At 35.5% G+C, this 13,640-nt stretch overlaps 1 protein-coding gene across 2 annotated transcripts in view; it reads left to right on the top strand.

The window, feature by feature from the left end:
* LOC145663210 (glutamyl aminopeptidase-like) overlaps positions 1–7,315 on the top strand; it is a 133,571-nt gene extending 126,256 nt beyond the window's left edge. For both annotated transcript variants that reach the window (XM_081729564.1, XM_081729565.1), the window contains exon 15: positions 3,074–7,315. In XM_081729564.1, the coding sequence (XP_081585690.1) occupies positions 3,074–3,307 (234 nt within the window). In that variant the 3' untranslated portion in view covers positions 3,308–7,315. The remainder of the gene's footprint in view (positions 1–3,073) is intronic.
* The last annotated feature ends 6,325 nt before the right edge of the window (positions 7,316–13,640 follow it).

Genomic DNA, 13,640 nt, shown 5'->3' with positions numbered 1-13,640 from the left:
TATTTCTTAATCACATTTAATAATTGTTCAAACATGTGTTACAAACCTTCAAGTAAGCATATGTTTACATTAGATGTTCAAAATGGTGGCCAAACACCTAATAGAACGACGAGCGGTTTCTGTAGCTACAGCGGTCAATGTATGAATGGAGACTGATGCACATGCCTCTGTAATCTTTTGGTGAAGGTTCTCGAGCATGCGCGGCTTACTTTGATACACTTCATCTTTCACAGTTTATGAGTGTGTAGCCCCCCTCACTCCCATTCCATTTTAAATTTTCCCGTTTTCTTTGGCTGAATTGGAATGAGGCTTCATGTACCGTACGTCGACGCAAACTGTGTTCTAGTTTTATCTTTTTCTATGAGTTGGCAGTCCTGTGAGTGGTGACTTGTGCTTTCTGTTCACCGAACAAAAGGAATGTGATGTGGCCGCGATGCTACAAAGAAATAGTACCACAGAATCGGAAACAATCTAGAAATACTTTTATTATTTTTAGTATTTTAATTATTTTATTTTAATAAAAAACACATTTAATCCTTTCTAATATATATATTCGTTGTCAAAAACACTCACAGATTTTTTAAAAATATTTTCTCTGGCGTGACTGGCGCAATCTCACTGACGCCAGAAGGACAGCGCGGGAGACCACGGTGTGTGTGTGCAAATGGACGTCGTAGTGAAGAGAAGAGGTATACGACACAGCACAAAAATCCAATGTTAATTTAACAATCTTTTGCGAAATTGTATTAATATAAGTAAGAGTGAACTGCAGAAGTTATGTTATTTTGTTATTCACGCAAGTTACAGTGAAGTTCTACGAAAATGATACAAAACGCTTTAACTTAGCTCAAACTAAGTACGAGCACACCGTTTCAGTTTCGTGCTAACGTTGTTCAGACCTAAATAATAAGTCTAATGTTGAATTTCACTCGTGTTTATGATAAAGAAATGTAGGTAAAACGAGAGATCAATTTATTTTATAGATTGTTAACCAGTGGAACCATAAGTAAGTACATGGCCAACTACACAGCTGGATAATGAAAATTGAAACTGACCTGAAAAACAGGACATCCCTTCGAAGAAAAATGGGAAGAAAATTCCAAAGAACTGCCCTCCAATATCTCTACTGACCCCCCTTTTTTTTTCTGAAATCTCCAAAACCCAAGTACGTGTGTAAATTGGTGTTTTGTTAAATAATCTGCCGGCTTCGTCGTTACAGTATAAAATTCAAGTTTTCAAAATCCTTTTTTTATTTTTTTTATTCTCCAATAAAATTCATGGGCTTGTATTTAATATGGTAAATGACAAAAGAAAATTCTAAAATATAAAACTTACAAAGGTATCGAATTAAAACATTGAAGTAAGTATGTATGCTGTATGTATAATACTTGGGTTTAAGTAAATCAATATCATACATGTATTATGTTTCAGTTGCTTCATACCAGTTTCTTACGCAAATCACTACTGGAACGGTAAGAATATTTATTTGGTGTAAAAATTGTACGGATGTGTATCGGGCGTGTCACTGAGTGTGGGTACGCGCATAAACTAACTTGGATCGAACCCATCTTAATCAATAATTATGTGCAATTCTTCCCACAATCTCTAACCACTACTGTACAGAAAAAAATCTTATACTCCATTCCATCATTCAGACTCATTACAAATGGAAACACTCAGTGTCTGAATGAAATAACTATACTCAGTAAAATCACAATACAGGCGTACCGAACAAGACACAAACCCTACCGGTCATAAAAATGGCTATCCCGAACAGGAACAGGACCCTTCCGGTCATAAGTTCCCTACAAGAAGAAGTCCATGGGGATAAGATCTGGCGAACGAGAAGGGAACTCAATGAGCCATCTGCTCGAACGTCAAGAGTACACCTGCCATTTTCTAATCTCACTAACCGTGCTGATAGTACCGACATCTGTTGAGCGAAAAACCGTACTACAACATAATTTTAACTGAAAACAATTGACAATGCTGACATCTGTTGGGCGAAAAGCCATACTACAACATACTTAAATTTCAGAACAATTGTCAATGCCAGTATCCTGATACAGGATGACAAACGGTGTATATCTTTCTGGTGGACCCTGTATTATAGTATATACCTAGGTAATAAATACAATAATACAAAATAAAAATTTAAAATCTTGTCAAATAAGCAGGTAAGGCCCTTGTCATAAGATTAAAATATTTAAATTTACAAGATTCAAGCTTTTTTTAAAAAAAATATATTAAAATGAAAATAGACATTTTTTAATAAAGCGTTTCCCAAAGAATGTAAATTAAAATTGTATTTAATTTTCATGTAAAAGACTTAATCAATATTTCTTAAAATTAAAAATCCGGCAAAGAGAAATTCAAGATCACTTTAGTGCCATATTTATAACAAAAGAAATGATTAAAGAAAAATTTTAGGAATGATAGAAAAGTTGATCTAAAGATTAGGATCTTGACCAAGAATTTTAGGAATGATAAAAAATGCATCAAAAGTTGTGATCTTCGCCAATAATTAGTTTTTGAATCGGGAGCCACAAAATTTTTGAACGGATCCTAAATTCGTATTTTCTACGGAACAAGTACGTCATACTAAGTTAAGTGGTAATTTGGGTGTGGCTACACTATATGTAGTTTTCCAGATATAAAGCCTACAAGAAAATTTTTGATTGAAATATATTGGATCCTTTGAGCCAAAAAAATATACTGCAGATATATAATGAGAATAAAATCAAGATTAACAGATAATTAGTCAATTATCATAATAATAATATAAGTAGCTTTTAATCTTGGCTTGTACAAAATTAAATGGCTTCTCAAACTTGAAGCCATAAGAACAAGAAAAGACTCCTCTAAATTTTTCCTGACCCTATAAATTATGACATGTTGGTTCAAGAGATACAGTATGCCCCTGAACGTTATTTTCCCCTCTCTCTCCCGCCCGTTAGTTAGCTACTGGCTCTATGGGTTCTTGAATATCTCTACTCATTTGATACCCTAAAGAAGAACTCAGTATGCGCAAAGTTATTTATATTTATATTGCTTTTTCTTTACTTTCTTTCAGATGGAAGCTTTCTTTAATGAATATCCCGATGCGGGCGCAGGGAAGACAGCCAGAGAACAAGCCAAGGAAACAGTTAAGAATAACATCAACTGGCTGAAGAGAAACGGAGGAGTTGTAAGAAGTTGGTTCGACAGCAAACAGACATCAGGAGTTGGCCATATTGTGGCCAATGTTAATCTCTCTCTTCTCTGTATCTTTTTTTCAGCTACACTTTTGTCTAGATTTTTAAATTGAGAACAATTCGCGAAACCACGGTTTCTAAGGATTTCACAGATCCCATCAGAAAAGTTTTAAATGTGTGTGTGTTTTTATCTACAGTTGCACGGACATACACATAATTGAAGCAGGTAATTTTGAAAGCTCATCTTAAAACTAAACACAATTATTATGTGCAATCTAGATAGTATACATGGGGTATATAAGACCCCAGCAAAGTTACACAGACGATGCATGCGCATCCGTGAAGGTAAGACGTTACGTACTTACAATTTTACATTTCTCTCTAAGTTGTTACTGGTACCAGACGTGCTGGTCTCAGAGCTCATGTGCCGTCCGTGTAATTCTTTACTTGGGTCTTATAGACCTCACTTACTGTTTATGGTTAAAAATTAAATCAAGTTATTAATTCAAAGATAATGGTGAAAGTATATGACTTGTTAATTTCTTCATTGACAATCACAACAAAAATGGTGGCTATAACCCAACAAAACACAGATTAAGAGTGTTAAGACTCCCAAAGCACACAAAGAGCAACACACTATGCTAGTCTTAGTTTTAATATTATTATCTTACGGCAGTTTGTTAAATTTTATTGCATATTGTTGAAATACTTCAAAAAAGTAAAAGATAATATTGTTAGTATTTGCCAATTACCATAATATATTGTAGATAGCACTCACAAAGCACTATAATCTATTGCATGGACAGCACTGCCAACAAGCGTCTCGTTAGATGAAAAATTAAAGAAAGAGCCGAGTTTTCATTTCACCAATGCTTCTTATACGTGAATTCAATGAAGTTCAAAGAATGAGAAATGTGCGACTGGACCCGAATCTCTTGATTACAGTTCTGGCTGCGCAATAACTCCTACGTTACTCAGTGTGCTCCCTAACCAGCTCTAAGTTTACTCTTGAGGTCGGTTCTCAGTTTTTCAAACTACATGGATACTCCTGTTGTATTTGGACAATACAATGTGTCTATTAATGAGCACCAATAATTAGGTATTATATGGTAAATAGAGGGAACAGCTATAGACCATATTTTCTTCTTTCAATCTGAATTCAGTGGGTTGGCATGCAATCCATGTGATCCGTATGGTTGAACACTGGTCTCAGGAATCAGAATGTATGACTGATCGAGAACGGATTGAGTACCGTACCAGCACGGCACGCCGTAGAACACGGTTCAATTCCTGATCCAGTCACACTTTTTCACTTCTTTCATTTGATCAAAAGATCGTATTGTTGCGAAGTACGGCCATAGGTTGATGGTGATCCCATATACTCTGCTGATGTGGTGTTCTATAACAAGGAACGTATTAAACATCTTGTCCTACAATAGAGTTTAGGGGGCCGCGGTGGCTCAGTATTAGAACGTTCACCTCTGGTGCATGGAGTGCCTGGTTCGATCCCAGCTCGCGCCTAGTGAATTTTGTGGTGGACAAACACCGTGTGTGTAGATTCTCTCGGTGTTCTCCCATTTCCTCCCACTTTCTTCATTCCACCATTTCATTCATTACTCATCATCACCGTCTCCTTTAGCCTAGTCGGCATAACTGTGGGACGTAAGTCTTAGGCCATTTGAGAAAGCGTTACCCCCTATAGTGTACGCGGCCAAGGTGGCCATTCAGTAATTTTACTTTCACCAGAGGTATAAATCATACTGTGACCCAGTCAGGGTTCCCGGGTCTTTTTGCCAGGTCCAGGTATGTAATAGCAGAGTTCCAATACTCTGCACAAACCATCTTCCAAGCAGCTGTTTCTTGCTACAATCCCTTTGCCTGGCAACACGTCTTTCCTTTTTTTTCCCTTCCTTTTGAAATCTTTTAAACAGCATGCGGTCTCGAGCCGACGTTTTCTCCGCGTTTTTATTGCTTTCACGATTGTGATTAGCCATCTACATTTAAATACATGGTCAGCGTATTCCAAGCGTACGCATGAGCAATAAATACGCTTTGCGATCGCCTCAAATAGCCGGGTACTAAGACTTAAAGATTTCTTTTCATTTCAATAGATTTTAGTGTTGTGTGAGTATTAGAATGTTACGGCGTAAATTTCTATTACTATCCTTTAGTTTTTAGCAGTATTTCAAGGAAATGTGAAAATACACTATAACAATTCAATTTCAGTTCTAGATGTTGTTCTTCTGTACCGAATGTGTTATTCCATTTCTTATTCACATATTCCATACATACGTGCTGCATTGCTTAATGTTCAGTTTATACATTGACCAATTCAAACATTTGTCTAGGGAAAAAAAGAGAATATAAGTAAATACTGCTACAATATACGATACATATTTGTTTATGAAAAATCTAATCTTGCTTATATAATAAGTTGTTATTATATCTGAAATAGAAATTATGTAAAGACGGATTTTCATGAAATCATTCATTACGTTATTTGCTTGTGATGTGACTGAATAGCCAATTGAGAAAGCTGTTTAAGTACGGTTCTACGTGCAACACAACTTTCTGTTGGCATAGATATCTCAGGCAACGAACGGAACGAACGCTTGCATGAAAATCCGACCTAATATTTGTAATATTTCCTGTATAACAATCACGAAGTATGTTCCCTTCCTCAGTCAATAAGGCTGTGTTACAGTGCTGAAACGTTATATTTATATATCGCGTTTTTTAAAATATAACATTGTATGTATTTTTATGTCTTGACTCAATAATATTCACATATTGAACGAAAAAAGACACGACAATGTAATTGTTGGAAATGTGTTATGAATTAAATATGAAATAAATTATCTCGGCAGATATTGAATAATATCTTTTCACGCTTTTCGAGAAGATATCAATACACGAAATAGATTTTGGTCGCTGAACTTCCATAAATATATGTAGAATCTAGTGTTACTTTTATTTTCTCATAAAACTGAAAGAATTTAATGTGATAAGAAACTTGTAATTAACTAATGGTTAAACAATAAATATAAACTATTCACCAATACGATGAGAAATGTATCCAGGTGCTAAGCGAATTGTCAACCGCTACAACTTTTCTAGTACAACTCTGTACTTTTTATCGGATAGACATCAAGTTAACAGTGAACATTATCTAATATATGTATATGTAAAGAGAAACAGAAAATATTGGGGAAAACATAATTTGCCATAAATTTATAAGAAACCAGTTGGAAATGCTCCAAGAACATTGCCAGAACGAACTTTAAAAGAATTATTTTTTCTTATTAACTTCTACAGGCTTTATATCAATTGTTCTATGTACTTTATTATTATACTCATTAAATAATTCTTGTAATATATCTATACATTCATAATTTCCTTGAGTACTATTTGTTTCCACATGTTTTGTTTAAGGGTTCTGTTAAAATGTTCTAAGATATGTTTTACGAAGACATGGGACCACAATTGAAAATATCATAACAAAATATCATGTTTCTATGACTTACGGTTCCGGAGATATGGTTCCTTAAATCTCCCGAAATCTGAACTTTTTGCGTCAATATCTGGGGAACGGTGGCCAGTTGGACAATGACCACTGGTTACTATTTGGTACCAAAATGTTCACCACCCTCTTAAGTATTGATCAACACCAATATCATCTCTCTATGACTTACGGTTCCCTAGATATGGCTCCTTAAATCTCCCGAAATCAGAACTTTTTTAGCCAATATCTCAAGAACAGTAAGAGTGACGCGAAAAATTCCATTACTTTTTCAGATAGTTTTTGATACTCTATCGAATGGAGGGCTCCAAATTGAAAAATTCGCAAATAACAGATACACACACACAGAGAGACATAGAGAATTCGGTAATGAGCTTTTTAAGTTCGTTGATAAAGTTATTTATTTGTCCCTTTTCGAAAATGCTGGGCTATGAGATTATACAAAATTAAGGCATGCATTTACAAAATAATTGTAAAAGTTTGTTGCTCTTTTAAGAAAATTCTCTGTTGCGAAAATAATATACACATCTGATTCTTCATATTATTGAAGAGAATTTTGATCATTAATGTTAAATTGGGTTATTAAGATACCTTGACTATTCGTATAAGATAATAGCTCTTTAAAAAAAAAAGTGAGCGACCATTTTCTTTTAAACACAAGTAAGCAATATATGTACATTTGTTAGGATTGAGTAACTTTAAAGATTTTAATGTTATTGGTATTAATAATATAATTTTGTCGAAAACGCTGGGCTTCCTGTCACTGATTATACCTGAACATGTATACCAGAGATTGTTTCTATCACTAAAGAACAAAAGGTTTTTTTATTGTATTCATATTGTTTTATTTTTGATTATTAAATTATAGCATGAACAATGTTGAAATAAATTTCATATAAATATTTTGAGTAAATCTTCGGTTATTATTTGGACTTCTTTTACCATACCATACCATATAATAATCACTTAGGAAGGAGATATTAATCAAGAAATGTATAGTATACGAGATACATGTCAAAAAGGGCCAATATTTTTTACAAGGGATTGGCAACACTGATGAAGTAGAGCATGCTCAAGACCATGCCCTAGCATTCTGTTCTTGAAACGAGGACAGAATTCTCCTCCTCCTAAGTTCCATAGATTTCACCTCTTTGCACATTTCCTTATATTTTCGCACTCTATCTAATTCTTCTATATCCTCACATTTTCTTTTGTAAAACCCTCCCTTGTTCTGTCTGTTTCCGTTCGCAACTCGTTGTTTAACTTCCTGTACATCTTTCTGCCTTCTTCTGTATCTGCTTAGAAACATGCACGCCTGTGATCATTCCGGCAGAATTTACAGCTGTTTCAGGCAAATCCTGAATATTTATATGCCAAATATTGTAATTATAAATAAAGCATGGGGCCACAACTTCCAACAAAGATATATAATAAACAAGCCCTTTCTTTTCAACACCAAAGAACGCAAAGGTACTGGAAAAGTAATTACGTATATTCCAGGAGATTTCAGAAGAATTTTCTAGCCTTGCTAAAGATCAAACTGTGATTGTGCAAGAATATATTTCAATTTTGGAGAAATTTTGATCTGCAATCTAGGAAAAATAGGGAGAAATGTTGACGAAAGATGTATTGTTTAATGCTGAGAATGTGTTCACTCATGTCTCTGCTGTTGAAATGATCAAAGTTCATGAGCATGGCTTTGAATTTGCTTCCGAAGTTCTCTATTCTGCAGATCTTGCCCCCTTTATCTATTTTTTTTTTTTTCGATACTGAAACACAATTTATTGGAAATAGGTTTTCACGTATGCTGAGGTTATGAAGTCTGTAGAGACCTTTTGAACATACAGGAAGACAGGTTCTACCCTCAGTAAACGCAGCATTAATTGCAGTTAATTAGTATTAAGTAGTAAGAAACTTGTTACCAAACACGACATATAAGTGTAATATGATCTAGTTTTCAGTCAGTCCTCGTATTATATTTAAAGTTCAAAATAGCACATTGTAGCACAAATGAAAGTTCAGTATAACTTTTGCAGAACTCATGCAATCAAGTAGTGTAATCTGTAGCTTTGCACATCAAAGAGAGAAAGAACGAACGGAAGATTTATGGAAGCTTTAAATTAAATATAGTCAAATGGGAATGGCGCTGTAATGAATTAGTTAAAATTGTGTTTTACATTAACCGAAAGTTGAGATGTTGTTGATCCAAGATTTTGAAAACATAACATTGCACTGCACAGTTATTCTTAATGGATGCTGAGTCAAAAATATATACAAGACAAATTCCTAATGTCGCAGAAAATTATTAATTTACAGTCAATATATTACTCGTATGTTACTTTGTTACATTACGACATAACCAATTGTGTTATTTTTTTTAAAATAATTTTAGTTCTACAGCAGTAAATACACGTTAGGTTCTATAAGAGTTTGTAAGGAACATGATCTGTAATGTACATTTCTTTCATTTCAGACACTAATTTTTAAAAAAACACTCAGTTTAACGTCCCACGATTAGCCCTTTAGGCTAGAGGAGACGGATGATTAAGGCAAGTGAATAATGACGGAAGAATTGGTGGAATGAGAATCTGAGAGGAAATAGGAGAACCCTGAGAAAACCCACGGACACGATGTTGTCCACCACAAACATACTTTGCTGGGTATTGAACCAGGGATCCTAGCACCATACGTAAGTGTTCTACCATTGAGAAAACGAGCCCCACTTCCTAATACAAGCAGTAAAATAACTAACTAAAGCTAAATCAATACGATTGAGAAGGTATTATTCAAAAAATGAAATGAAATCTTTGAGTTTTACGTCCCACGATTATGCCGGAAAGGCTAAAGGAGACGGTGATGATAAGTAATGAATGAAATGGTGGAATGAAGAAAGTGGGAGGAAACGGGAGAACCCCGTGGAAACCCATGCACACGGTGTTTGTCCACCACAAAGTTCACTTGGCGGGGGCTGGGATCGAACCCGGGACTCCAAGCACCAGAAGTGAACACTATCACTGAGTCACCGTGGCCCCAAGGTATTGTTCAACTAAACATTAAATATCTTTTTATATGTTTTATATTTATAGAACAGCTGCACTTCCTTTTTTATTGACTTTTTAATTACTAACAGCGAGAATAGCATTTCCGAAGTCTTGCCGTAGTTGACTTTGAACGCTTTGTTTACAAATCTTATTAAATAATGCTTCTTCCATTGCCATATTTAAACACTAATACAGAGTAACAACAAATTTCTTTTCAGGAGCTTTGTACGATATCCTTCCCCTCCTTTTTTAAATAATAAACTAAAATAATTGCGTGACATGGCATATATCTGTAACTTAGTATGGTATAGCATACAACTTACAATAACTTGCATGATTGAATTTTTAAAATATGTTTCGCCAATTGAAACATATGAGTGCATAAAACATGCATGTACGTGTATATATAATTTTTACAATTCAATACCTTTTTTATATATAATTTTTTCAGTACAATTTTTAGAGATGTTGCTGAGTACTTGAAATTATATGCCCGTAGCGAAACTGGCTCTATAAACATTATTGCGTAAGTACCTTAGGATTCTGAAACATGTATTTTTGGATAGAGCATATGTTAGTTCCTAAGTGAACTCTTGGCCCGACAACGGTAGGTTCCACAGTATTGGAGCTATGGACCTTTAAAGTTCATTTTTGCATGTTTTCGGCAACCTATAACTCCGAAATGACAGATTTCTGCACCCAGGTTGGTACATATTTTTGTCTTATCTTGGTGTCAGGAATCATCTCTGAAACGTTGTCGGTGTTGTTTTGAAACACCCTATATATATATATATTGATTTGCCTTTGTTCTAGTCTATGGTGGTTCGGTAGGTATACGCTCGACTGTTCTGAAAAATATAGCTTATATTCAACTCCCATATGTGTTCGTTCTTTCATAAATTTAAAGTGAATACCATGTATTATAAAAATATTAGATGATTATAGGCCGTGTATACCCCATTACATCCCTGGTTCTAGTGTATGGTAAATAACAATACAGTACATCGGTGACGAAGTAACGCCATCTAGGATTTCTTTGTGAAACAGATATAGTGGACTTACTGGTACTGATGAATAAACAATGCAGTGGAATGCGAGAATTGGCCTTGCCGAAAAGATTACGAATTCCATAAACAGTTGCAGAATTTTACATTAATTGCTACCGCTACATTCGGATGCACACACTTATCATATAAGCATTTGTATAACCGCTTAAATACTAAATATAATATGTTTCATACCAAGGATTTGTTACTGAAAAGTTCAATACTCTAGCGGGAGTCCCTCAAGGATCTAATCTAGGTCTCCTGTTGTTTCTTCTTGTTATTAATGATATTCCTCTGTGCATTAAAACTTCTCAAGTTCTTCTTTGTGCCGACGATCTTAAATTATACTCCAAAGTAAGTTGAATTGACGACTGCGTGAATCTTCAACAGGAACTAGAGAGAGTTCAAATATGGTGTGATAAGAATAAATTAGTCCTGAATGTGTCCAAATGTAAAATCTGTATCTTTCACGAGGAAAGAAATCCAATTAACTTTACCTATACAATAAGTGTCACTTCCTTGTCTACCCCAAATACTATCAAAGATCTAGGCGTTATGCTTGAAAGCAAACTAACCTTTGCTCAACACATTGGCGTGATAGCGAGTAGTGCATATAGAAACATAGGTTTAATTTATAGGATAGGACAGAATTTCTACAAAGAATCACATTTATAAGGTTATATTTTTCGTAAGAGAAGTTAAAATTAGAATACTGTCGCACTATTTGGGCACCAAATGTCATTAAATACTCTGATGCAGTAGAAAATATACAGTTCATATTTTTAAAATTCTTGCATACAAGAAAACCCGTTTCTATCCAAAGTTTATCCCATATGAAGACAGTAACGAACTTTAGTTTTCAAACATTAGAAAAAAGGAGATGGATTTTTGATTTGTTGTTCTTACATAAATTATTAAACGGTAAAGTTGATTGTCCAGAATTAGTTTCAGAAGTATTATTACGTGTCCCAACAGGTAAGACTAAAACAGCAAACACTGGGACATTCTATTGTAGAAAAGCAAGAACTAACATATTACATAAGTCACCTGTGTGGAGAATGTGAGCTTCATATAACGAAATAATTAGATTTCATGTAGTAGCATAGTGTTAGTATGTCCGAAAACAAGTTCAAAACAATTGTCAGGCAGTAACTTCAGCATAATTAAACGACGTATATTTGTGTATGTATAACAATTTATGTATAATACAGAAGGTCGGTCCACATTTATGGAAACGGTTTTGTGTCCTCTACGCTAGGGCGTAAAGCCGTATTTCCACCAGCGGTTGTGCTTGATATGACGACCCTGGCTATAAACTATAGCACGACACCGAAGTTTCCATTCGAGCAGGCTTCTGTTCAGAGAAATTTGACCAAATTTAGACCACTCCTACTTGCAAACTTTCCACAAGCCAGTCAATGTGTGTGGGCGACGTAAGGAAATCGCTCGCTTCAAACACCCGAAAGCACAGAAGTCCATTGGTGCAGCGTCGGGAGACTTGACAGGGATGTTTGAATATGGGATAGCATGGATTCCAGTTTCACGCGCTTTACGTGCCATGTATGCCACAGTTGTTCGAGCCGTGTGGCTGGCTGCTTTGTCTTGATGAATGAAGACTTTCGACACAGCACCATATAACGACGGAATATGCTGAAGGTATAATGGATCAAGGACGTGTTGTTGATAGTATGCTGCGTTAATTTTTACATTTCGTGCAACTCTATGCAGGAGAAGTTTTCCTTTATAGTAAAAAACTTGCAACCAACATGAAGCCACGGGGAAAACTTTCGCGGCACGTGCGAACCCAATTGGCATGATCCTTGGCATCCTTTGGATGATAGTAAATGGCTCGAACTCGCTTGGAGTTTGACAAATAGATTCAAACCTCGTCTAACGTGACCACATATATCCATTTGTCGCCCGCTAAATATCGTTCATAGAGCCGTTTGCGATGGACCCTGCGTTCCCGGATGTGTTTGGCTGTCAGTGTGTACACATGTCTTATGCTTCACTTGCAGGCGTAAATCCTAGCTGATTATCCTCTGCACAGTTGATTTGGATCTTATAACACTCCTGGCAATATCACTTTGTGTCGGCGGATTCTCCTGAATCACCAACTTCTGCACTTGTCGAACCACGTCCATTGTATGTTTGGGACGGGGGTATTGTTTTCGGGCCACTGTGCGCACACCCGCTTCCTGTGGCTGTACCTTTTTGTTGCGTTTGAGTACATTGGCAATACCCTTTTTTGAAACGGTGAAACCCTTGAACGAACACTGTTTCACAATTGCACTGTAGCTGTATCCGATGTCGGAAAGAGCGGTGATGTACCCCCTCCCAGAATGGGGTCACTTTTGGAGGCATTTTACACTCGGAGCGCTTTACTTTCTGCTACCGAATTCTCCACACAACTGGTTTCTGATTGCTCTGCTTTGCTTACTGTCTGTCCGATTGTAGTACCCCTGGCGGACGTTCCACTTCGTTCCCATAAATGTGGATCGACCTTCTGTAATGTATGTTAAATAATTATGTACACGACACTATAACTGGGCATTAAGCCTGTTGTATTGTCCTTATGAAATAAATAAATAATCTTATCACACCATCTCTTTTATCATATGAATGCAAAACAGTCAGGTATTTAAGGAAGGAAATTCATAATTGTGCATCAGATACACACGGTAAAAATGAAATCCAAAATCATTCTTTAAAAACTGTGGTGTGTGAAACACGCAATGTTACAATGTTCAAATACACTAAATTTGTAGCTAAGTACGTAAATTTGATGAGAAATTATTTTAATATGATACTATTTTATTATATTACATATTATTATTAT

The sequence above is a fragment of the Thermobia domestica genome, chromosome 10, assembly GCF_964235325.1.
Source record: "Thermobia domestica chromosome 10, izTheDome1.hap1.1, whole genome shotgun sequence".
Taxonomy (NCBI): Eukaryota; Metazoa; Arthropoda; class Insecta; order Zygentoma; family Lepismatidae; genus Thermobia; species Thermobia domestica.
Note: the sequence above shows the minus strand (reverse complement) of the source record. Positions and strands in the feature narration are given on the sequence as shown.